We start from the raw sequence: 26,827 nt of genomic DNA, 5'->3' as shown, positions 1-26,827 counted from the left end.
GACCCATACAGTTCAAACCTGTGTTATTTAAGAGTCAATTATATATGACATCCTGGAAAAGGAAAAACTATGGAGACAGTAAAAAGATTAGTTGTTGCTAGAGATTAAGTGGGAGGGAGGGATGAAGAGAGCACAGACTTTCAGAGCAGTGAACTATTCTGTATATACAACAATAGTGGATACATGTTATTATACTACATCTGTTAAAACCCATAGAATGTACACCACCAAGAGCAAACAAGACTGTAAACTATGTACTTTGGGTGATGATGATGTTTCAATGTATGCTCACCGATTGTAACAAATGGCACCACTCTGGTGAGAATATGTTGACAGTAGCTGAGGTTGTGGGTGTGTGGGGAATACTGCACGTGAGGGGGACGGTTATATGGGAACTCTGTATCTTCATCCTAAAACTTTAAGAAGAAAACACTGCAGAAAATCTTTGTGACCTTGCGTTTGCCATAATTCTTAGTTCAGGAGTGCGAACCACACTGGCCACTCGAGCCACCGCACAACCCTGCTCTCCACATTCCACCTGGGGCGGGAGGCTCAGCCCGGCCCCGCCCTGGAACTTCTCGGGCCCTGCCCCGGCCCTCCTAGCCCCTCCCACCCCGCCCCGCTCCACCTTCTCGCGTCCCGCGGCACCAGGCGGGGCGCGCGCCCGCCAGCTTCTCCACCCGGAAGAGCCACCTGCACGGTGAAGTTGAGGCGGTGCGCGGCTCGGCGTCCGTCGGGTGCGCGGGCCCGGCCGAGGAGCCGGCGCAGCGCCTATTTCGCCCAGGCGCGAGGCGGATCCGTCGGAGACTGCGCGCCCCCGCGGCCGGCGGCGCCTCGAGCGGCCGGCGCACGCGCCCCGCCCCGCCCCCAGCGGCCTCCTCGAACCCCCGCCGCCAGGCCCGAGCTCTCCGCGTCCCTTAGCCTCGGGAGCAGCGTGTCCCCGGTGACTTGTGACACCGCGTATCCGCCAGTAAGTGACAGCCGCAGCATCGTTTCACCGTTACTATTATTTTTTTTCTCTCGCAGTTCGTCCTAAGTCTCGCCCACAGCTGGTTAGTTCCCAAACTATTCAACTCCAGGATTGGTCGGGCGACCGAACTGCCCGGTTGCCGAGCCCGGGTAGTGTCAGAGTCCTGCTGAGGTATTGTAGGGCAGGGGCTGCGTCCAGAGACGGAAGTGTGGAAAGCAGCCCTCTGAGTACAGCCCGACTCCACGTTTGCCGAGCGCCCGCGGGAAGCCGAGCGCGCGGGCGGGGAGGAGGCGCCTGGAAGACGCGGGTAGCCGGCGAGAGGGGCGGGTCTTAGGACGCCGCGCCGCGGGGACCGGCCAGGGGGCGTGGTTCCCGGTGGGTGCGGCGCGGCAGCTGGGCGGGGATTCCCAGTGGTCCAGATGGAAGTCGCGGCTTAGCCCTCCTGGCTCTTGTCGGCGCTTCGCGTGATCCAGAGAATGAAGCAGCACATCTTTGTAGTTTGACCTCAGACACTCAATAAGTAAAAAGAAAGGGAACTTGAAAGTTGTAGAACGATAAGGGTGGGCATGTTTATAGGGTTAGCAAACTGCTTAGAAACAGTCGAACAGTTTTGCACAGATTTTGAAAGGGAATGCTATGTTTTTTTTAAAAAGATGAATTCTTTTCAAAAGATGAACCGTGAATTCTGCAGCTACCCCCTTTCTGCCCTATGTGGAACTGTCTTATAAATTGCTAAACTTGTGGCTCCAAATTTAATATGCATTTATAGAATCTTATAGATTCATTTGTAGGAACTCTTGGGAGTCCAGTTTGTTTGTCTTAAGCAAAGGCCACATTCTGGAAATACTATATGATTAGTTATTTCCAAGCGCTATTTCTGGTTTACACTTGGCTGAATTTATATTACCAAATCAAAACAAATTACTTATCAATGTAGCGGCCATAATTTGCTCTCACTCATTCTCCTGGATATACACATACCCATCTGTCAACTTCACACTCGTATCGTGTAATTGTGAGAATTCTTGGCCTATGACACATACCCCCTTTACTCCTTCCACACCTTCTAGAATAGATTCCTAGAAAAGGCAAAATATTGCTAATAAGTAGCCTGTGTAACACATAGGATGCTGAAATGTGAACTTCATAAGTCATCTTTTATCATCTATTTGTTGAACTCAATACGGTAAATGGTGGGTGAATGAAATGTCAAGTTAAGGTGCATTGGTCTTCCAGTTCTCTGTTTCCAAACCAAATAAGAGTTTCTTAGATGATCGATTTCAACAGTTTATTTGGAACTGCCCATTGCCACGTCTGGGATTGTCACTCCATTTAAATTTAATCCTTCTCTCCTTCATATTGCATTTTTACCACAGTTAGGGCACTGTTTTCGTTTGGTCTGTGCCTTGGTTCTCTAAGGGCACTGAGGATCTTTTTTGTGCTGCTTATTTCCCAGCATAGGATCATGAACATGATAGATATCTGTCTGTATACATGAAAATAGAATGGGGGTAGGCTCTTTTAATCTCCAGATACAAATTTAAAAAAATATATATTGCCAGGGGAATGAGATAGATGAAGTAATGTAATATAGTATATTTATTTTCAATCTAGTTATTTATCATTTAAAGACCAATTTTCCTTTCCTCAGTTTATTTAGTTTCTTTATACTCTTGACAGCTGTATTTGCTGAGACCAATAAGTTTCCTAGTTAGGAAGAGAAAATAAGCAAATTCACCTCAAAATGTAAATTTCTGAAGCAAATCTGTTACTTATTCAAGTCAGAACTGGCTATCCATGTATGTTCCATTTACGTAGCAGAAAATGAATGTGTGTATAATGAGAGAGAGTGAAAGAGAAAGGAGGATATGTCTTAGAACCAGGACACATGCAAAGAACACTGCCAGAAGTAACTTTAGCCAAAAGACTGCTGTTTAAGATTTTATACCTGAGAGCAAATGTGTATATGGAATGTGGTTAAAGAAAAGGAAAGGGCCTTTAATAGCATATCATAGGGTTAATGAGGAGGCAGTTTGAGGAAAAGATACGGGAAAGCCATTGGACCATTTGAATTTCAGTGATCAGTACAAACCGAATTCTTTAACTTTGGTTTAGCTTCAGTTTCTTAAAAAATACACTTACTAAATGACTATAACAGGTAATTCAGATCTGATTAAGATTTTAATACGGGTAATATTTTGAGTTGATAGTGCGGCCCATAACAATTTACAACCATTTTTTTGTTGTTGTTAGCTTGTGTCTATATCTGCAATATCAAAGGTATAATATGGTCTTTTTCTTTAGTCACCTAGATTCAAGATGAATAGTGAGCAAGTTACACTGGTTGGTCAAGTGTTTGAATCCTATGTTTCGGAATACCATAAGAATGATATTCTTCTAATCTTGAAGGAAAGTGATGAAGATGCCCATTACCCAGTTGTGGTTAATGCCATGACCCTTTTTGAGACCAACATGGAAATTGGGGAATATTTCAACGCATTCCCAAATGAAGTACTAACAGTTTTTGATAGTGCTCTGCGAAGATCAGCCTTGACAATTCTCCAGTCCCTTTCTCAACCTGAGGGTGCCTCTATGAAGCAGAATCTTCATGCCAGGATATCAGGTGAATCACTAAAGGATTTTACTGCCACTTATTATCTAGGAATGTTTTGAGAAATTCTAACACATATCGAATTCAGAGCACTAAGAAATAATTGATATTTATGCTTAAAAATATATCTATTGTGTAGTTGATGGTAACTTTTAGAGCAGAATAATGATTTTATACTATTTCCTCTGGACATTTGGAAGGCTGGGGTACTAGCCAGGCCAACTGAGGGGAAGGAGAATGTTTGGAAACAACAGTATGTTAGTGTGTACATACACACACAGATATGTGTGTATAAAATTGTAATTCAAAGCAGGCTTATGAGCTTTTGTGACTACTAATGAAAGAATTGATAATACCAAGAATTAGAAAAGTGGTAGATTCTACCCTGTGATCTTCAAAACTATTTCAGGAAATTTATTATTTTTATATCTCAACTTTAGCATTATGCTGCCCACTTATTAGGCACTCAGTTTTTATCAAATGAATGGCAGATTAAGTATCTTAATTTTTAAGAAGTTGCAGTGGAGCAATCAGCTTGTGGCAAAGCTGTATCTTTGAATTACTGCAGGTTAAGTTGGAGAACACACGTACCATTTTGTTTAGAAATAAATACTTTATAGTACATTTCAGAAAGGTGTGGATTTATAATCAACAAAAATGCTTGCTATGATTCCAAAAAGATGAGTCAATTTAGTAGAACTCTTTGGAGATAAATTAAGATCCCCCCCCAAAGACAATACCTTTGATTTAATTGAAAAAATAGTATTTTATCTAGAATAGAATTATGAATATTATAAATCTTTAAGCATAGGACACTAGATAATCTCTTGGTAGGATCAAGAACAAATGTTTCCTTATAATAATGTTGCAAAAAGATGTTTTGTTTTGTTTTTTGTTGTTGTTTTTTAAAGATTTTATTTATTTGAGAGAGAGAGAGACAAGGAGCATGAGCAGGGGAGGGGCAGAGGGAGAGGGAGAAGTAGACTCCCCGAGGGCAGGGAGCCTGACATGGGGCTTGAATCCAGGATCCTGAGATCATGACCTGAGCCTAAGGCAGAGGTTTAACAGACTTAGCCACCCAGGTGCCCCAGAGAAGATTGTTAAAAGGGACTTTAGTTAATGTTACTGAAATGGTATTTAGGAATGGTTTTAGGCTGTCCTTATGTTTAGATATGTTTCCATGCTTAGTTTAAATACCAAAATTTTGTCTGCCTAGGTGACCCTATTGGTTTCAGGTAAATTTAGCTTTTTTTTTTTTTTCTAATTCTCTGAAAAAGTAAATTGCAAATTATGTTATTACCATGGTGCATTCATTCTACAAATGTATTAAGTGTAGGCATTTGCTAGTCTCCTGGGAAACCCAAATAATATGGTATAGTCCCTCATCTAAAGAAGCTTAAGGCTGTAGGGGAAATAACTGTGTAATCAAATATTTACCAGATGGTGTATATGTGCCCAAAGAGACATGCCCATGTGCATGTTAAACATAATTGTAAAGGAGCTTAGTGGCAGCTTTTATGTTATGTGATGCATGCCTCACTCAAGGTAGGTGCAAGATATATTAGCCCACAGAACAGGCAGTGAATTCTAGCAGATTCACTGGAGATGTCAAGAAGAGAAGGTAAGTAAGGTGGGGACCGAGGTGTCCCAAGCAGAATGAACCAAGGATGGAAATAGTCTGGTTTTAGGTGTATTGCAGCTTCATCTTGGACTCCAGGCAAGGCCCCACCCACAGTTTCTAATTGAGACCCCAGAATTTGCTTTTCCAATTGAGACCCCAAAATTTGCTTTTCTAACAGATCCTAGGTGATACTGCTGTTCCAGGAACCACATGCTAAAAACCAGAGGCCTGAAGTAATTGATATGGACATAATCCCTAGCATAGATATGGACAGCTCAGAATCTATTTCCAAAATTTCCTTTTGTTCTTGATCATTGAGTGAATCAGGGAATGATAAAGGTTTTTGTGTTCAGCATTAACCGTGGCTTAGTGCTTGATGTACACCACACACCCCCCCCCCATCCCTTCACTGGTTCTAGTTGAAGAACATACTTAGTAACATATATAGGAAGACAGAAAGATTACAATAATTTGACATTTGTATCAAAACACTGCCTCTTAGCATCTTTTTTAATATTAAGATTTTGATTGTATGTGGTCAGTTTTGCTTAACATTATGTTGTCTTTATATTTTAAATTCATTTAAAAATCATAGGGGTGCCTGGGTCAGTTAAGTGTCTGCCTTCAGCTCAGGTCCTGATCCTGGGGTCCTGGGATTGAGCCCCGCATCGGGTTCCCTGCTCAGCGGGGAGTCTGCTTCTCTCTCTCCCTCTGCACCTCCCCCTGCTTGTGGTTTCTTTTTCTCTCGCACGCTCTTTCTAAAATAAATAAAATCTTTAAAAAATTTTTATTTAAAAATCATAATAATCTGAAATGGAAAGAATCTGAAGATCCAGAAATATACTTACCTTATTATCTTTTTCTTAAAATGATACAGTTACTTTACAAAATAATCAATTGGTCATATTTTAGACAAATATGCTCAATTCCAAAAAAACCCAAATTTCTCCTAACAGGTCCCATATACATGATTCAGTAAAATGTAAACTGCTCTTTTGTTTCCAGTGCAAGAACATTAAAAATGCCATATTGCCCTGTATTGTAAAAGTGTAGAGGATAATTGAGAGCTAATTTTCTTAGAAAATTTGGTTGTAACTTTTACGTAGTTTTTTCTTCAGAGACATTGTAATTGTGTTAGACCTAAGACCCTTGCTGGGGGTGAGCAGCAGGGAATTCACTCATCCTGGCTACACTTCTAGAAGAACACAGAAAGGGCTGGTGAGCATATGCAGGACTTTTGGAATTGAGCCCTGTCTCCCTCCACCTTCCACCTGCCTTCTTCCCAACTGTGTAATTCTCTCCAACAACTCCTTATGCTGACTGAAATAAAACCAGTTTGTGTAGACTTATGACCCAACATGCATAGGCGTGGGTTATCATTTGCAAGGAATGGAAGGTGTCTCTGGAATCTTCCTTTTTACTCTGGAGAAGATTTCTCTAGACATAAAAGGCGTTGTTTATACATGGTGCATTCATTTGACCATTTTGCTTACCTATTCCATTTGTTTCACTTGCTGGTGCTAGCCTGGATTTAGGGAAATTTTCTTGCAGAAGGGAAAACTTGAATGCACTCTTCCTAGCTGAGTGAACTGGGGAGAGTGCCATACTAAATAAAATGCCTAAGGAAAGATACAGAGGTGTAAAGCCCCTCTACGCACAGAAAAACTCAAGCATTTTGTTCTGGACTGGGAAATTTGGGGCCACATTTGGCAAAGGTGAGGCTAGAGAGAGAGGAAAAGCCCATTCCCCCTTCTTTTTTATTCATTAATTTTCTCCTTATGGAAAAGTACTTATTAAAGCACTGGGCATAAAAAGGATCTCAAGAAATGAGTCTCCCCTCCACATATAAAATGTTTAAGGAACAATCCAAAGCAGTGTGTGATTAAGGCCCTAAATGAGTGGTACAGTCAGTAAGTGATTATGAAGGTCACTGTCATGTTGTAATAGCATTTGGAGGAGGCCTTGTAGAATGTGAGCTAAGACCAAGGGCATGCGTAGGAAATACAAGAGGTTAGGGCATTACTATTAAATTAGGGGAGGGGAAGAAGATTTGGTGGCTCTTCCCACAATGTAAGTTCCTTCTATTCTTAGAATCATATGCAAGCCAATAGAACTTAGGGACTGAGGATTTAAATAAGTTCTTCAGGATTGTATGTTGAGAAAGTTATGAACCCTCTCCAGAAAGTGCAGGTATGTGTATATACATAGTATTTTGCCTGAATTCCAAGAGGTTTAGAGCTTTCTTAAAGTCCAGCCATGTCCCCTAGTCAAGAGCCTTGATTTAGATGAGACATTAACCTGCATCCTGCGGTCAGTTAGGATGGAGTAAGTGACAAGGGAAGGGAGATGGGTAAACCGTGTGCTGTGAAGTCAGTCACCCAGTCAGGCCAAACTCCTGAGGAAGCATGGACTCTGTGGGAGTGTGGCACGTTAGACCGTGAATCGTTTTTGGCAATTATATCTGAATTTTCTCTCTCATTCAGGTTTCTCCCATTTTGTAGAAGGAGAAAGACCCCTCTTTGAACTCTGTGTCCCCCTTCATCCTCCATCCACTCTCCTTTTCATAAGTAAATGTTCTGACAGATACACCCCTTCTTCAGTATAATCTCCTGTTCACCCTTTCACCTCCACCACACTGAAACCAGCCTCACCAGCCTTACTAGGGACAGCCTCTCAGCGTCACTTCTCAGTGTTTTTCTTCTTCATTTTCCTGCTGTTTGATACTGTTGACTCTTCCCACCTAAGAAATTCTAGCCTTGGCTCCACTGATAGCACTCTCTTGCTCTCTCCTCCCTCTCTGGCTGGAGCTTCTCTCCCTCCTCGTAGGAGCCTCTTCCTTGACCTGACCTGTAGGTGCTGAGTCCTCAGGATTCAAATGTGGCCATATTCTCCTGGATCCTGCACTCTCATAGGGTGGTCTGTATCCCGAATCTGAGCGTTAGCTGCCTCCTATATAGAAACAAATGCTAACTCTATTTTTTTTTTCTTAATTTTAGCCAGAATCTGTCTCTTAAGCTCTGTATCCAAATATGACCATGCTTATTAAATGTCTCATAGTAGATATCTTCTTGCAAACTCAGTGTATCAAAAACTGTACTTATGATTTTTCTCCACTCTCTGTGCCCCACTCCAACTGAAAGTGGTATTTCCTTATTCTTTCAATAGATATTTACTGATTGATTAGCATGTACCTTGCAGAATTCCCTGTTAATGGAACCAGAGAACTGGGAGTCACTCTGAATTTCACCCTCTTCCTCATCCCCTATCTCTAGTTGATCTCAAAGCTAACACAGGATCCTTATTATTTCTTATATCCATCCCCCCACTTCCCAGCCTTGCCTTTCATCTTTCTTTCAAGTATGTTTTGAATGTTTACTATTTATAAAGCATGGTGCTTGCTCTGGTAATATAATCGTGAATAAAATCTACCACAATCTTGTTCCTGTGGAATTTATATTCTAGTGTGGAAGCGTAATAACTCTTTTATTTAAATTGCAGTAAGTGGTATGAAAGAGAGGAACAGTGCATTAAAGCACATAAAAGAACATTTAATCTGGGGTGGGGTAAGGACGATTTTACTAAGAAAATTATATTTAAGGAGGAAAAATGATAATATTAGGTATTAAGAACTAATGTTCAAATAGTGTTTGCTATATGCAAGGTACTGTTCTAAGAAGCTTACATTTATGAATTATTTTAATAATTATAATAAATATTATTTTTAATAATAAAAACCCCATGAGGTAGGTTTTGTAGTTATTGCCATTTTACGGAAGGGAAATCTGAGAGGTGGTGATTTGGCCAAGGTCACAGATCTAGTAAGTAGTAGAGCTGTGACTCAAATCCAGACGTTCTGGTTCCAGAATCTGTTTCTTAACCTTATGTTGCTTCTTTTTGTGGACATTTTTGAGGAGCAGGTTGGGAGGAGAGTGTCAAGGTAAAGGGGACACTATATGTAAGTGTCTGAGTGTGTGCTTAGAGGACTTGGTATGAGAGGAAAACCCTGTGGCCCAGTCCAGATTTGGTTCCTTATTCTTAGATCTGTGAGCAGCCATGGAAGGGTTATAAGTGGAGGAGATTTGAACTTAAGTCTTCATTATTTCTTTCTTGGATTATTGTAGAAGGAATGGGGGTATGGTATTTTATTCTTCTATTCTAAGATACTATTTACAAAAAGACACCATCAAATTAAAGACTACTTTCTAGGAAAAAGCTATAATAAAATTATATTTATCACTGTTTTCAAACCAAAATTTGTAAGCCAGAAATAGAAAGGTAACTGAGATTCTCTAAAGAAGTGTTAAGGGTTGCCATAATGTACATTCCAGTTAAGGCCAAATAAGAAGAGAGACCTCCATTTGGTCATTTCTTTCTTATAGGATATAAACTAAAAAAGGACATGGTACCAACATAAGCAATGTTGGACATGAGAACAAGACCTGTTCTTAATGAGAGACTTTGGTTGTCGGTATGGCTTTTACTTGGCTTACTAGAAATATCAGTATATTCTTTTTTTTTTTTTAAGATTTCATTTATTTGAGAGAGAGAGAGAGAGCGAGAGAGCATGACCAGAGGTGGGGGACAGAAGGAAAGGGAGAAGCAGACTCCCTGCTGAGCAGAGAGCCTGATGCGGGGCTCAGTCCCAGGACCCTGAGATCATGACCTGAGCTGAAAGCAGACACTTGACCGACTGAGCCACCCAGGAGCCCCGTAGAAATAGCAATATATTCTTGATAACTCAATATTTAGCTACACACAGCTGAATTAACAGATGCCTGAAATCAATGAGAAGTGAATAGAATGAATATTTTTTCATGGCTAAAATACCATTTTAATCCAGCTCCAACCTATCTATTCTTGTGCACGTGATACCACACTTGTTAGCCCTGGGGTCAGCCTTGGATAAGAAAAGAAGTTATAATGGCAAATGTTAGCAGTGCCTACCTTGTTAATATAATACACCGTATACAGAGAGTCTCAGCCAGCAACAGAGAAAATTTAAGTCTGTAGACTTGTAACCTGTAACACCAGATTAATGTAGTCTGGTGCCTTAAGCATACAGTTCATGTAACTGATTTGCTTTTTTAAAAAAATTTCATAATTCCAAAACTACCTTATTATTATTATTTGGCTTTCAGAGTAGATCTATCAATAGTAAGAAAATGTGCTGACCATAGAAACTTAAAGTATAATCATAATTATTATGGTTCTTTCTCAGAGCTTGGCAAATCTAATAGATCCATCTTCAGTGTGCACATTTACCATATTTCGGAGCTGCTAAATTCTGAGTACAAGACAATGGACCATGGGGCACGAACCAGTGTAATAAAGGCTACCTTGATAAACCTGTTAGAAGGCAGCCTTTGACCATCACAGCCAGCAAGCATCTCTCTACTCCAGTGGTGCATGGTAGCCAAACATGAGAAAGTAGGCATTTCTACTAAGAATTTTCTTTGGCGGGGCACCTGGGTGGCTCAGTTGGTAAGCGTCTGCCTTCAGCTCAGGTCATGATATCAGGGTCCTGGGATTGAGCCCCATATTGGGCTCCCCGCTCAGCGGGAGTCTGCTTCTCCCTCTCCCTCTGCCTGCCGCTCCCCCTGCTTGTGCTCTCTTTCTCTCAAATAAATAAATAAATAAAATCTTTAAAAAACAAAAAAGGATTTTCTTTGGCATTTGCCAGTTTATTAATGGTGAAAAACACAGGTTTTTTAAGGAATAAAATGGTGCTGCTGTGGGTAAACCTCTAGGTAATTTAAGGCTTGAAAACAGATTTCTGTATTGATGAATTCTGAACATAACTAAAAAAAGCAATAGCCTTCTAGCACTGTGGGACTCTGGTCATTATGCTTCCCTCCCTTTATCACTCAGCTTTGGTTTACTCAGTCATAAGTTGATTTTATGTGTTGCCTGTGGCAGTATGTTTTTTGTTGAATGAAGTTACAATTACATACTGTATTTATATTCTACTGTGATGGCCCTCTTATGAAAATCAATCCTTTTTGAAATCCTGGTTGTTATGTCATCTGGATATATACTTTTATTTTTTTTTTAACGCTTTCAGTTATTTGTTTGAGAGAGGGAGAGCACAGAGGGAGAGTGAGAGGGAGAAGCAGACTCCCTACTGAGCAGAGAGCCTGATGGCAGAGCTCCATCCCAGAACTCTGGAATCATGACCTGAGCTGAAGGCAGATGCTTAACCGACCAAGCCATCCAGGCACCCCTGGCTATGTACTTTTAGATAGAGTCCACTGATCATTATTATTTAAAATAATCCTTTACTATTCTCTTAATTGAGTTGATCTGATTTTTTTTTTTCCTTAAGTAAAACTCAAATTTTTGTTCAGAAATTATACCTTATCCCCCAGGATATATGAGAAGAATATATTCCATGGAGTCAAATCCCAAGATATAAGTTGATGTGTGTTTTGTTATTTCTTTCCATCAGGTTTGCCTGTTTGTCCTGAGCTGGTGAGGGAGCACATCCCTAAGACCAAGGACGTGGGACACTTTTTATCTGTCACTGGGACAGTGATTCGAACAAGTCTGGTAAAGATCCTGGAGTTTGAGCGCGATTACATGTGTAACAAATGCAAACATGTATTTGTGGTCAAGGCTGACTTTGAGCAGTACTATACCTTCTGCCGGCCATCCTCCTGTCCCAGCTTGGAGAGCTGTGATTCTTCAAAATTCACTTGCCTCTCAGGCTTGTCTTCGTCTCCAACTAGGTGTAGAGATTATCAGGAAATCAAAATTCAGGAACAGGTAAATGAGAGAAATAACAACAAATCAAATAAATGAGAGAAATAACAACTTTGAAGAAGGTTTTTTTCAGCTGTGGGCAAATTACCAGGACTAGGGAACACATACAGGATGACAAATGGAGCTTACGTCATCACACAGTATAGTTGCACATGTATCAGAATACGGTCTTTAGAGACCATACAATAATCATCTCTGTATAGAGAGCATTGACAGAGGGTTGTGGAATGACTTAATAATTATGTTAAAATTAAGTGAATATTTAAGAAGTTCGAACAAGCTGTATTTAAGGAATAGGAGAAAATCAAATGGGTTTAGGTGATTGTTAAACATTGGAGAGGTCAGGATTTGGGGTTTAGGCCTGATTTTATTTGCTGTGTCCAATAAGGCATAGATAGACACTCTTTAACATGTCAGAGTGTGCCAGGTTTTCATTTACTTGCTGCTGAAACACAAAGGCATATTTAGTGTTGAAGACTCAAACTCCTGTCTTTCTTTCTTTCTGCACCATTCTTAATACATGGCCTCTATTCTCTGTCCAGGATGGTAGTTACAGCCCTGTCACTGCTGTATGCTAGTCAGGGAGGAGGGAAAGGGAGGGATAGACAACAGCATCAGCATCTACCCCAAGTCTCCATTTGAGTCCTCTTCCTCTAAGTTTCCCATGGCATATCTGCTTGTATTTCATTGGCCAGAGCTTAGTCATGTGACCATGCCCAGGTACAGGAGAGCTGGGAAATACAGTTTGTTTTTTACTGGATATATGTCCATGTGGAATAAAACCAGGGTTCTGTCACTAAGGAATAATCAAAGGAACAGTGATTTGCCCCAGGTCTTAGGACTGGAGGTCAGGAAGGCACTGCATGTCTTTTCTAGGTAAGTTACTTTGTTATGTTTAATAGTTGGAGTATATGTTTATTTTGACCATCCACAAGGCAGATTATATTTGGAGATATTTTCCATAATGGTGTTTTTATTTTACTCTGGTTTTAGTGAGTTTGTAAATGGATAGTAGGCACAGTTTTCAAGAAAATTCTATAAATCCCCATCGTAATTAAATTGTATGTTAATACCAGGGAAATAGAAACAGTAATTTCAAGAATTGCTAGGCTTCTGAATACTTAGCATGTATTTAAGCATACTCAGTATGTGTCTCCTTTTCCTTGCTAGGTGCAAAGGCTATCTGTTGGAAGTATTCCACGATCTATGAAGGTTATCCTGGAAGATGACTTAGTAGACAGTTGCAAATCTGGTGAGAATTAACTTTTGCTAGCTTATATGAGATGTCCTAAAGTACTGATTAGGAAAAAGCCACTTTTCATTTTCCCAAGTACTGGGAAGTGAGTGTGAGGGCTTAATTGCTCACTTTGAGAATAGAAACTGGCATGGAGGTGGGAGGTGATACATAACAGGAAAGAAGCTTAGCAGTCCAGTCCAGCCGCTTGTTTTATAAATGAAGAACCCGATGTGCCCAAAGTCACATGGAGAGTTAAGTGGCAGAACTAGAACATGAACCCAGATCCCCTGACTTTTTCGTCCAGTAGTCTCTTCAGTATATCCTTGCTTAACAGCAGTAACTTTAAAAGTTGTAGCAGATTTAGCATTCAATTAAATAAAATGCACCAGACAGTATGATTCTGTCAGATGCCACTGTACTCTTATTGCTATCTAGAAGAAAGGAGGTGATTGTTCCTCTGTCCTCTGTGCTGGTGACACCACCATAGGAGTCACATTGATTTTGTCCTTTGAGGGAGCTGAGTGTTTCTATTGGCTGATTGCCTGAATTGGGAAGGAACTCAAAACCATACTGAAAAGAACTGTGGGTGTTTAGCATAGAGAAGCCTCAGGAAGGACATGATAGCCAACTTTTCATTAATTGGAAGGTTGTCATACAGAAATGGAATTATAGTTACAGAAGATACTATTGGCTTTCAGTAGGCTGAAGCTCCAGGAACGTAGATTTTTGACTCAATATCTAATAATATAAGTTGTCCACCATGGGACTCAGAGGATGGTGAGTCTCTTTTCTCAGAGACAATCAAGCATAGGGTGTACAGCATCTTGTTAGTGACTTAGGCCTCATGATGGCAGTTGGTCTGGATGATCTACAGTGTTCCAGGCAAATCAAAGACTCTGAGCCTCAGAGCTGTTCTGGAAATCTGAGGGCTCCAGAAGGGGTTGTTGCAATGTCATCTTGGTTATATTTTGATCTTGAGGCTAACCAGACCACTCATAAGATCTTTTTTGTCTATCTCGACTCATCTTGCCCCTCCTATTCTCCTCACTGGGGAGCCTGGGAAGAATCAAACTTTAAAGTGTTTGTGGAAAGGGGCACCTGGGTGGCTTGGTCGGTTGAGTGTCTGGCTCAGGTCATGATCTCAGGGTCGTGCGATTGAGCCCCACGTCAGGCTCTGTGCTCAGGACAGAGTCTGCTGGAGATTATCTTCTCCCTTCCCTTCCCCCCTCTGCTCCTCCCACTGCTTGTACTCTCTCTTTCTCTAAATAAATGAAATCTTAAAAAGTATTTGTGGAAGGGCAAGGATTAATATCGGCCCACATGTATAGAATGGAAGTATTCTACATTGAATTTTAAAATTATTGTTTTTATAAAGAATAAATGGTAGGGTAGAGTTTTATTGGAAAAATTAAGATGTTAGGAGGTTTTGTAAATCAGCAGTGTTGCTCAAGAGAGTAAATCCTATTCTGTCTTCTGCAGTAACCACATTTAAATATCATAAGATATTCATAATAAAATTTGGTATGTTTATGTTTTTAAAACAAATGTATTATTTTACATATGTAATGCAAAAAGAAAGAATAAGAGAATAAAGAGAGCTTTTTTCAGTTGTTGGTAGAAGCTAGGGCTGTAAAATTTACATGGCACTGGTCAGCTAAAGGTGAAGATCTCAGACACCAAGTGGACCTCCTACAAAGGGATAATTTGAAAGTTTTTTTCAGAAACTTTTACCAGACGTGATAGGCACTAAAGACTCTAGTATGAAGTTTAAAAGTCTTTTGGATTTACAGAATTTTGATCCCTAAAAAAGTTATCCTAGGACTGCGAAACTTTTATCAGCTTCTCTGAGGCTACTATTTGCAGTCCTAGAAAAGGCAGATGGCAACCTGTTCCCCTAAAGCTTGCATCTTCTGCTCCCTATACACATTCCCAGGCCTTGACCAGACCTTTGTCTGTGAACAAGGTATGAGAGCTTATTCTTTCTCTTTCCTCTTCTTATTCCAAATAACTTTAAAACTGTTGCTTTTACTATTTGCCTAGGAATTTCCACTTGCTTTTTAACATTTAAGTTACATTGAAGGTGGGTCAGAAAATGGAAATGGTTGGTAAACTTGAGTTGGGTATCAACAGTTGCTTCTTAATGTACCTCAACATTCCCTTTTTAAGTATATCCTGTTCTCACCCAAACCTTAATTTCACTCACCCTTAGTCTGTAGAGAAAAGACATAGCACAAATGTGCCCTAACCTCTTATTCTACATCCCTGTTCTCCCCTACCAGACAGATCAAAACTGCCTCATTTCTCCAAATTCCATCATTTCTCTCTTTTTTTAACCCTAGATTTCTCTAAATGCTTCATTTATAAAATATTTACCGAGCTGCCATTTTATTAAAACGATGAGGCAAACAACCATGGAAATAAAAGAGTTCGGTATCTAGAGTCAAGAGTAATTCTTTGTAAAGAGACCACCTCCATCCACCCAAGAATCACTAATCTATAGTTGGAAATTTGTGTCAAATATATTAACAGTTTATAGTTGTCTAAACAGTACTCCATGGAAATAACAACTTTGATCATGGATTGCCTGCTAAGTGGACCAGGATGTGTCAAAGTACTTTTTTCATATAGGACTCTAGATTTTAACCAAAACCTGTAATATCTGGATCAGCAAAGTAGTGCTTATCTAAGCTTAGCCTAAACATGAAAGTATACTTTGGTAGAAAATAAGATGTTTTCATGCGTCCATCTAAACTGAATTCTTTCTGCATTGAAAAAATCTAAAGCTATTTTTCTTTCATATGTCACTAATAATAATGGATGGAAGCAGTCCATCAACAGTGCTTTTTTCATTTATCCATAGCTACAAACCTCTGCAGTAATCAGAAGATAAATGGCCTAATCCTTGCCCTTCAGGAATTTACAGTCTGGTTGGGAACCCCAATCTGACACATGCAGAATAATAAAGTTGGAGGTTGTGTCCTAATAAGTGCCAGTGCAGCAGGAGATCAGAGATGGGTCCTACTGGGGGTGGCTACAGTGGTAAATAGGCTACAGAAGACAGCGGCACAAGGAGAGAGGATTATATAAAAGTAAGCATGGTAGTTTCCTGCAAATAACACTGTTTACAACTTTTACGACACAAAAGTTAAATATAATAACAAGGTTTAGTATAGTAATAGCTAATACTTAGCTGTTGAACGCTTGTTATAGTCTAGATATTGTATGAAGTAATTTACAAATGTTATCTGACTTAATTTTCACTGTGGTCCTGTGATATAAATACAACTATTCCCATTTTGTAGGTCAAAACATTGGTTCAGCAAAGTTAGGTAATTTGCCCAAGGACATAACCAGTGAGTGATGGAGCTGGGATTTGAACCCAAATCTGACAAAATCAGTGCTCTTGGTCATTTTTCAGGACGCTACGTTTTCCACGTTATCACTGCTTATTGAAGTCCGATTACTTGTAGGTGCTGTATCTAAAAGTTAAGTTTCTTATTTGACTAATTTAGAAACAACCTAAGTATAATCCATTAAAATGACAGTAAAGGACTGTTCCAAGTGCTCATATAAAGTTACCTCAGTGATTTTCATCTAAAAATATAGTAAATGATCATTATTCTAGATTCGGTTTGAAAACCATCTAAGCAGTGGCTTCAAGAGATCTTGGAATCACATGCAAAGCACCTATTGAATGTGTTTGTCACCATTTATTATGAAGTTGCCTTTGGCTAGAACTATGCTCTCTATTGTGTAATTGCTATCACTAGTTCCATTCATTTAGCATTTATAGAACACTTTCTTCAGAAAATCAAAAGCTCTGCAGATTACACATTACACATTGAAATTTAGAGAGCAAAAGGCATTTTGCATTAGCAGATACTGTATATTTGACACAGGCTTGGAATTGAAGACTTGCCAGTTAGTTCAGAGATGCTATTTGTTGTGCAAATTTTAAATACCAGGTTGGATTTGAGGTGTGTCCAAAATCTTATATTTAACAAGATTTTGAGGACTAGGCCCATCTTTTCTTCTTCTGGCCCCTTTTCTCTCGTACTAAAATACTGAGTGCCAACCATTCATTCATATGTACCTGTTAATTGATGCATTGAATTGTATGTAATAATAAGCACAGATGGCAGTGTTTGGAGAATGTGCCCATGAATGAATGACCCAAGGCCTCTTAGGAAAACCTGTAGAAGTTTAATATTCTGCTCACCAGGAATAGGAGAGTTTTCTCACGTGGGAAGGAAGCAACCAAGAAGGAACAAGCAGGATTTACCTTGTGCTTTCATAGTTGATGGAAAAGGGCTTTGAAGTAAAACGGCATTCACTTATTTCTTAGTTCATTCATCTGTTTTTTTAAGGCAGTAAGTAAAATATCAATAAAAGTGATACATAAAAATTAATATATAAGAAACTAAAACTAGTGTCAGTTATCACAAGATCGTCTCCTTTCCTGACACCAAATTGATTACAGCTTAACCTTCCTGCTGCAGTTCCCACCTATTCTTTAAATGAGAACTGTATGATTAGGAATTATGACAGGATGAACATTTCACCCCATATAATAACAATAAATCATCTGTTAAGATATTTTTCCAGTGAAGGGTAATAATTTGGTGTGATTATCATGTGGCAGATTAAGAAAAATAAAAATGCTGACTTTAGCTTTTAGCTAAAGATATAAGCGTTTGTAAAAAATAACACAAAAAACAAAAACGAAACAAAACAGAAGAAAGGAAAAGTAGGAACCTTGTGGTGTTCCTTTGCCTCCATAGTGTTTTCTGGGCGAGTGTTTACCATTCTAAACCTGGTGGGAGAGTGGTTTATTTATTTCTGGACCTGTGTCATGCAAGTCTGTGCCCAGCAAGCAGTGTGCTCCTCCTGGACTTCACTGCTACTTGGTGCTCTCTCCTAGGTGATGACCTCACTGTTTACGGAGTTGTAATGCAACGGTGGAAGCCCTTTCAGCAAGGTGTGCGCTGTGAAGTGGAGATAGTCCTGAAAGCCAATTATGTCCAAGTAAATAATGAGCAGTCTGCAGGGATGACAATGGATGAGGAGATCCAAAAGGAATTTGAAGATTTTTGGGAGTCCTATAAGAGTGATCCGTTTGCAGGTTTGTGATTAAGGGTATAAATCTGATAATTATTAATGACATATCATTAAGTAGTTAAATATGAGGTCTGTGATTAGGAGGAGCCTTACATGCTGCAAAACTCAATGGCTGAATTGAAACGGTGATAGCATTTGTCAGTACTTCTAGCCGTAGTTTCCTTTTGAAGAGCCCTTTTCTGGCGGAATCTTTTCTATTCAGAGATCTTTGTGGAAAATCAAGGGTGGATTACAAGAAATTTTCCATTTCTATTATTTTAGACATCTCTTGTACTACCAGTTTTCTCCCTTCTTTACCAAGCATATATATACAGTTCCTCCTTAAATAGACAAAATGCATCCTACTATGAAACCTCATCCTATGAGAGCCTTATTTCTTTTCTGATGTACCTTAGGTAATAAAGACAACTTCACGCGGTTTCAGCTAAAGATTTTTAAACATGCAGTCAGTAGGAAAGAGATGATGAGAGATAGAAAGATGCAAAAAATAAGCTTTGTCATCACAGCAAAAGCTTTGGACTGTGGCACTAAGATATGTAGACTAAAACATCACAGCCTTTGGGTTCATAGAGTATTTTTTATTTAAAAATTCCAAAGGTATAAAACACCAGTTAAATCTTCAAATGCCTGTTTTCATTCTTCCTTGGAGGCATCTTCTGAGAAAAATAAACTGAAGCCAGTGATAGACTATTTCTAATAAACTTCATCTCAAGTCTTATACATATTATTTTATTCTTAAATACTGAAGGGTGCCTGGGTGGCACAGTCGCTTAAGTGTCTGACTCTTGGTTTCGGCTCAGGTCATGATCTCAGGGTCATGAGACTGAGCCTTGCGTCAGGCTCAATGCTCAGCACAGAGTTTGCTTGAGATTCACTCTCCCTCTCCCTGTGCCCCTCCTGCTTATGAGGTGTCTCTCTCTCTAAAATAAACAAAATCTTAAAAAAAAAAAAATCAAATACTGAACTGGACAGATACCAATTCACAAAATAAGGTTCTTATTTGCCTAACTATAGGTACTTTGCTTTTATTTTGTGTGATGATATTTTTCTTTTGCTTCTGCATATGGCACGTATGTAGTGATTCCTGATCATTCTTTTATCTAATCGGTACAGAAGGAACTAAAGTTCTCCACATTGTAGCTTTATTAAGCAAGCCCTTTAAGAACCATACATATTTTTAAATGAATTTTTGTATTTAAAATTGTTTCTTACGGTCAGGGCCTCACAAAAATCTATAACTCTTCCTTGGACCACAGTCATTTCTTATTAATTGCAGTGCCACAGCTCAGCTCTTCCTGTAACAGTGAAGGAAGGGCATCATATAGTGTTCTAAACAGACCATGAGAAGTGCTTTGTGCTGGCAATTAAGAGAGTATTTTAATTAGAAGGTTATGGATGTACAACTCATTTACTGGATAAAAGGAAGACGTAAATATAATGACCTTGTAAGAAACGTAAGTAAGGAAAGAAAGAAAATGAGGCAACATTTTTCTTTTTAGTCTGAAGGGATTCTGCTTTCTTAGTTTCCCAAATACCCAGTACCAGTACATGTACTTTACCAATTCCAAGTGTATGTGTGCTCGTTGAGGGGAATAAGGGAAGGGGTGGTGAAGGTGGGGAGCTGTATCCAGAAGGAGGTCTTCATTTTGCTAGTCTAAAGCCAGAGATTACTTTACTGCTCAGCTCTTGGAGGTTGATCTGCTCCATTAAGATCTCATACTGTGGGTACTGTCTAGAAGCTGAAGCCTTTATTCCAGTCTATAGTAATGTAAGGGATCCTCTGACCCTCATGCTTAGATGCTGAATAGAAACCCAGATGTAGGGATTGGGGTCTTTTGGGCCATCTGAACCCATTCTGGGATGACTTAGTTACCTTAGATCTAGGAAGTCCTCTTCATTGGGGTAACTGAGGTCCATGCCACAAGAGTGGGCTAATAAGCCATAGACACACTATTAACATGGTCTAGAATCAGAAATTTGGGAGGAGATAGGGTTGGGGGAGTATTCACTCTAATGCATACTCTTCCATGATACAGCCATTGGGAGCATCTATTGCCATGATTCAAGGAACTTTAGACAACAAGTTTAAGGGAATGGTTCTTCCCCTTTATTTTTCTTTGGTACTTCAGACCTGACTTTATAGTATATCTTTTGTGTTAACTACATTGTGAGGAAATCTTGAGATCAGAAATAAGCACAAGTAATACAGGTAATATAATAGTTTAACAGTTAAGTGTGTCAGGTATTGTTTATTCTGTGTGCCACACACTAATTATGTCCTTTGTCCTCAACAGTTCTACAAGATACCATTATCATTCCATTTTAAAGATAAGAAAATAGAGGCAGAGAGGTTAAGAAACTTGCCCAAGGTTAGACGGGTAGTAAGTAGTAGCACTGGGATGTGAATCCAGGCCTCTGACCCCAGAGCCTGTGCTCTTTACCACTGGGGTATGTTTCCTGTCAGCACATCAGTCACTGAATCCACCTTCATTCAGCAAAGCTGGTATAGAAGTCTCCCAGGTCAGTTTGCCTACTCCTAAATCTGCTTGTTGGGGCTATTCCTTCTTTGTATGTGTAATTCTGGTCAGAATTTACCTACCTATTGAAAGGTCTTATTTGCTTAGATCCCAAACCTTCTTTATCTTTTTTCCTCTGGGCTTTTACCTCAGGAAAGGGAGGGATTCCCTCTGGCAGTTAATGAACTGCCTTCTAGGATTTATTAATCCTTTTTTCTGATCCTCATTTTACTAAAAGGTTTTCTTTCTTCACCATTTCTGCCATCCCAGGTCATATCACCCTACATTGCAATTGGATCAATTCTGATTCATTACAAAAAGTAGCCTTTGTGTATAAGGCCGTAAATTCTGGGGGAAGCCCCTTTCCTTTCCCTTAATGCTTTGGCAGAAAAGCTTCTGAAACTGGAATAATCAGCTAAATATTTACAAGCTTATTTTCCTCCTCAAAAGAGCTACCTCTGAAACATGAGCACAAACATGGAAGTCCTAAAACATGCAAATTAGTTGCCAGCATGTAGACAGAGTACCGTCACAGTAGTGGATTCCATATAAGTTAAGACAAACTCAAGACAGGCTTGTTAGGATGTCATAGGTTCTAAGAGCCTCTGCTGGTTAATTAGGCCGGTGATTGAATGAAATACCTATTTTATTTATATGTGGGATAGACAGATTCTCAGATGTGGTGTTTTGACATTTCTGAAAACAGAAACCCAGTGATATTCTCTTATTTAAAGCACAGGATCAGGGGTGCCTGGGTGGCTCTGTTGTTAAGTGTCTGCCTTTGGCTCAGGTCATGATCCCAGGGTCCTAGGATCCAGCCCTGCATCGGGCTCCCTGCTCAGCGGGGAGCCTGCTTCTCCTTCTCCCTCTGCCTGTTGCTCCCCCTACCTGTGCGTGTGCGCGTGCTCTGTCAAATAAATAAATAAATCTTAAAAAAAAAATAAAGCACATGATCACAAGTGCCTGGGTGGGGGCGACTGGGTGGCACAGCGGTTAAGCGTCTGCCTTCGGCTCAGGGCGTGATCCTGGCGTTATGGGATCGAGCCCCACATCAGGCTCCTCTGCTTCTTCCTCTCCCACTCCCCCTGCTTGTTCCCTCTCTCGCTGGCTGTCTCTATCTCTGTCAAATAAATAAAAAAAAAAAAAAAAAAAAAAAAGAAGTGCCTGGGTGGCACAGTGGGTTAAGCCTCTGACTCTTGTTTTCAGCTCAGGTCATTATCTCAGGGTCCTGGGATCAAGCCCCGAGATGGGCTCTGTGCTCGGCGCAGAGTCTGCTTGAGATTCTCTCTCTCTCCCTCTGCCCCTCCTGCTCTCTCTCTCTAAAATAAAATCTTAAGAAGAAGCAACAACACATGATCAGGGGAATCCAAGACTTCTAGCTTCATTGCTAGAATTGTAGTTTATAATGATCTTTTTAATACTCTGATACCCTGGTAACTTATTCTAGGTAAAACAGATTGTACCAAATTATTCAGAGCAAATGCTAAACTGACTCACAGGGTAGATTGATTTTACTTCTCTTATACCTCTGGAGCTCCAAGGACCTCTTGTATTTAAAGATTACTGGCTCCTGCAATCTGACTTACTGCTGGAGATAGAACACCTTCATTTCATTTAGGCAGTGGAGTAAAGTACAGTGGTATTTTAAAGGGATAATGTTGGCTTAATGAGGGAATAAAAGCGATTCCTTTCTGTCCCTTATAAAGTATGATAAATTTATGGAAACTTAAGCAGGTATAAAAATAAAAAGCAAGGAATAAAAAGCAGACTTTTCTTATATCATGGTATTAATAAGAGAAGGAATTTTAGGACCAAAACAGTTATTTATTCCTTTTAGGCATTTGGAAATGGTCCTCTTGATCATTTTAGATGGCAGAGTATATTTCTAGGAAGTTAGGATAAGAAAGGAAATTTCAGATAGGATTTCTTGAAAACTGTTAACATCTGACCTTTCTGCCTTTCCTAGGAAGGAATGAAATATTGGCCAGCTTGTGCCCTCAAGTTTTTGGGATGTATCTAGTAAAGCTTGCTGTGGCCATGGTGCTGGCTGGTGGGATTCAAAGGACTGATGCTACAGGAACACGGGTCAGAGGTTAGTACCTACCTAAAACTTTTTGAGAAATGTTAATACATACAAGGTGAGAAGCCAGAATTTTTCTTTCCTGAATAAAAATGACTTCTTGAGCTTTATTTTCTAACCATAATCTTTGCTCCAATCTGTAAGGGTGCCACAAGATAAAGTCTTTACATTTTGATTACTGTTTTTCATTGGATCTCCAGTCTGTCTTCAAGGGAAAAAGATTAGGAATAGTGCTTTTTAAGGTCTCCAAGTCAACATCTCTCCGTCTGTGACTGTCAGTGTGTTGCTCTCAGACTGCTGCTCTCAGTCATCTGCCTGCTGATTCCCCTTCTGCTGGTAGGTAGCAAAAGTGCCATCTGCCATGAGGTGCTGCTGTAGGTCACACGTTCAAGCAAAGATTACTCTAAGTGTATAATTATGTTCAAATGGCAGAAAGCTCTTTTGTGGCTAACACATTTAACTGACCTGAATCTGGCATAGAGTAGGTTTATTATGGCCCTAATATAGGCCACCCGAGGGTCATAATAACCAAAGACTAAAAGGACATTGTTATAAACAAGGCTGTTAGTAAGATTTCTAAAACCATATGGTACAGTATAGAATAGTAAGTATAATAAAGTTTATGTGTATTGTATGTTTTGATTACCTACTCATTGCAAGGCACCTTGCTAAATCTTGAGCTTAAATAGGAGTTTCCTATTAATGTATTTAGGAAATACTTGAATATTACTGAATAAATTTGATCAGTGAGATAATACATACCACAAGACACTCATGTTCATTTGTTACATTTGAAAATAAGTACTTTAAGGTAGATATTTCATTAAATTACTAAAATTTTCATAAAAAGGTCATTTAACTGTTATCATAAGCAATTTGATACTTATAAAGCACTTATAAAGTCCTGAACACTTACAAATACTTAAATAAAAATGGAATAAAATATTTGTATGGCTTGTATGGAAAGACTTAAGTAGTTTGGTATTTAAAAATAGATTAAGGGGCACCTGGCTGGCTCAGTCAGTTAAGTGTCTGCCTTCAGCTCAGGTCATGATTCCGGGGTCCTGGAATGGAGCCCCGCATTGGGCTCCCTGCTCAGTGTGGAGCCTGCTTCTCCCTCTCTCTCTGCCCCTCCCCCTGCTTGTGTGCTCTCTCTCTCTTTCTCAAATAAATAAATAAAATCTTTAAATAAAATAAGAAATAAAAATAGATTTAAATAAAATCAGAAACTTTATAAGCCAAAAAATTTTTAAATGTTAAACATATGCCTGAACATCTGGAAACAGCACAAAGTCTATTAACTTAGATTTTAAATGTCACATTCAGAAATCACTTAGATTGTTATTTATGGTGATAGTTAGCTTTTCTAAGGCTATCTGGTTAAGCCTGTCCTTAAATGACCTTAAGTATACAGCAAAAGCATAAAATATAAATTGTGTTGGCATTCCAAGTAGACCATTTTCTTCTTGATTAATTACACTTATTCATGGGTCTTTTTATAAAAATTTAAAACTTTATTAACTTTTTTCTAGGTGAATCTCATCTTTTATTGGTTGGGGATCCTGGCACAGGGAAATCTCAGTTCCTCAAGTATGCAGCAAAGATTACACCACGATCTGTGCTCACCACAGGAATTGGATCTACTAGTGCAGGTATTTTACATGATAATTTCAGTTAATTTAACTGTACTACAGATGCTAACAATGTTTTTCTGATGAAAAAGTACCTAACATAGGATAAATTTCAAGCTAATTTTTAAGTTACTGCCAAAAATCAAAGAAAATATGTAGCAGTACTTTTGTAGCTCTAAGAAAATATTTTAAAAGTTCCACTTTCACTTATTTTCCTAAAACTTATCCCATATATCTATTTGCATCTTAGTTTTGAAAGATCCTATTTAATGTGGAAAAAGCATGCACCATCTGGCATTTTATGAGGACCTAGTAAACAGAAAGTTGAGATAAATGGGAAAAAATCTCACTTTACCAAAGTAGATCAATGGCGTAGGGCTTGAGGCATTTTTGTGCTTAGAGATCTCAGAGGCAATAGTAGCTCCTACTGAAAATTCTTAGGTAGAAAATTGTCTTAATACGTGGAAAGCATACTTTCATTACATGGTGGAGCTTCATTCATATGTTGTGATGATTCTTCAACAAATACATTTAAAAGCCTTTGCAGACAGAATGTCAGGAGTTGATTATAAAGTAATTTTAGGAAAATTTTTAGAAAACATGTCTTGATTCCATATTACAGTTTTGAATGGGGAAATATTTCTCCTATTCTTCTGTCTGTAATAGGCCTTTGGTTTCACACATTTTACAAATGTTCTTTGCTACTTATTAAGGGAAGCCTGTGCTGAAATTTCTTATGAGAAACTTATAATATAAAATTTCTCATAAAGCAGCAAATGCTGCATTAATGGTCCTATATAAGGAAAGCCCCATTCTAAGGAACTCGGATTTTGAAATATAACCGAATAGTACATTAAGCATTGCTGAGAGGGGATTTGTGAATGCAGAGGCGTAGATAGACAAGGTTCAGCATACTGGAAGGGTAGTAGGCAAGAATATATAAAGAACACTTTATGAGCACTTAAAAATTCTTATGACCCCCTGTTCTAGAGTTCTGTATAAAATGATACCAATAACAAACAAGTAAAATTGTTTGCCAAGAATTATATGGAATGTTCCTAAGAATTATATGGAGGGCCAAGAAATGAGTCCAGGCTATCTGGTGGGCTACTAGTAATTTCAGAATAGCTGGACAGTTTTCAAGTGAATGGCTGCTGATTCACTACACTAGCACTTTTCCCTCTTTTTTTAATGTCAAGATCATAATCCAAATAGAAGAGACAGGTACAGGGAATATAAATTTTAGAATGATAGAAAAGTTATTGCTAAGTCTCATCTACTCCAAAGGCCAGACTAGCCTTTCTTCAAACTGTGTATCGCAACCCCTTAGAATCATCCGTGCCAGTTCAGGGCGTCAAAACCAGCACTTTAAAAGTGAAATACAATGAAAGATACCAAAATATACTGCACATATTAAAGATGCACTATATGGGTGCATTTTCATGAAAATTAACATAAGTACTTGTGTTACAGGGTCATACTTTTTTCCCCCCTTAAATCAGGGATTACAGTAAAAAGTTTTGAAAATTGCTCCCATAGACTTTCTTGGTAAAATTAGAAACCCCACATCTTAAAACCAAATAAGACCACATGGAAGCCTAAGGTTATAAATGAACAAATGCATGCATGTTCCTCAGATTTCCTGAATGTTTTCTTAGCAACTGATATCCTCACTCCTTCCAGCCTACTTGCTTCTCTCTTCTGTGGCATAGGTAATTGGTTCGAGTTTATCTTTTCATGACAGAGCTATTTACTATGATCAAAAAGGAGAAAAACTGTTCCAAATATTTTAGCTATAATTCAGATAGTGTCTATAAATGAAGCTAAACAGGGAAAATAAAACCCCCGTGCTATAGCTTCTTAGCCCCTAATGTCTGAATTCTAAATCTTATAGAATCATAAAAATTTTAAGAGATGACTTAAAAACTAAGTCTTATCCTTTTGTGAAAATTACCTATCCGTTTACAAATTGATGTAAAAACCTAACCCTGTGTCAGTACAAATCAGTCATTATAATTAGAATAAAAACTCAGCAGTAAATTACTTTATTTGGTAATTTGGCTTATATATGCTTTATTTCTAATAAGCACATATCTTGTTCTTGTTATATTAACCACTGAGCTCTTTGTTGGAAAATTTTACTTTTATTTTCATTTTAATATTTTAACATTTTCCTTTAATTGCAATTAGACAAAAATGAAATTTTCTTCATATAGTTTTAACAGTTGGGTGTATTTTATTTTAAAAATCTGTGAACTAGTTAGTGGACAGTATTTTAATAATC

At 38.9% G+C, this 26,827-nt stretch overlaps 1 protein-coding gene across 4 annotated transcripts in view; it reads left to right on the top strand.

The window, feature by feature from the left end:
• Positions 1 to 884: 884 nt before the first annotated feature.
• The window catches only part of MCM9 (minichromosome maintenance 9 homologous recombination repair factor), a 99,364-nt gene continuing 73,421 nt past the window's right edge, over positions 885 to 26,827 (top strand). For 2 of the 4 annotated variants that reach the window (XM_040627703.1, XM_040627704.1), the window contains exons 1-7: positions 892 to 970; positions 3,275 to 3,593; positions 11,648 to 11,964; positions 13,132 to 13,213; positions 18,120 to 18,320; positions 22,799 to 22,924; positions 24,445 to 24,564. In XM_040627703.1, the coding sequence (XP_040483637.1) occupies positions 3,290 to 3,593; positions 11,648 to 11,964; positions 13,132 to 13,213; positions 18,120 to 18,320; positions 22,799 to 22,924; positions 24,445 to 24,564 (1,150 nt within the window). In that variant the 5' untranslated portion in view covers positions 892 to 970; positions 3,275 to 3,289. Of the gene's footprint in view, positions 971 to 3,274; positions 3,594 to 11,647; positions 11,965 to 13,131; positions 13,214 to 18,119; positions 18,321 to 22,798; positions 22,925 to 24,444; positions 24,565 to 26,827 lie in introns of all 4 variants that reach the window. The other 2 variants (XM_008691167.2, XM_008691168.2) reach the window with 2 other exon arrangements.

The sequence above is a fragment of the Ursus maritimus genome, unplaced genomic scaffold (assembly GCF_017311325.1).
Source record: "Ursus maritimus isolate PB19 unplaced genomic scaffold, ASM1731132v1 scaffold_13, whole genome shotgun sequence".
Taxonomy (NCBI): Eukaryota; Metazoa; Chordata; class Mammalia; order Carnivora; family Ursidae; genus Ursus; species Ursus maritimus.
The sequence above is the reverse complement of the archived record's forward strand: the minus strand, read 5'-3'. Positions and strand labels throughout refer to the sequence as shown.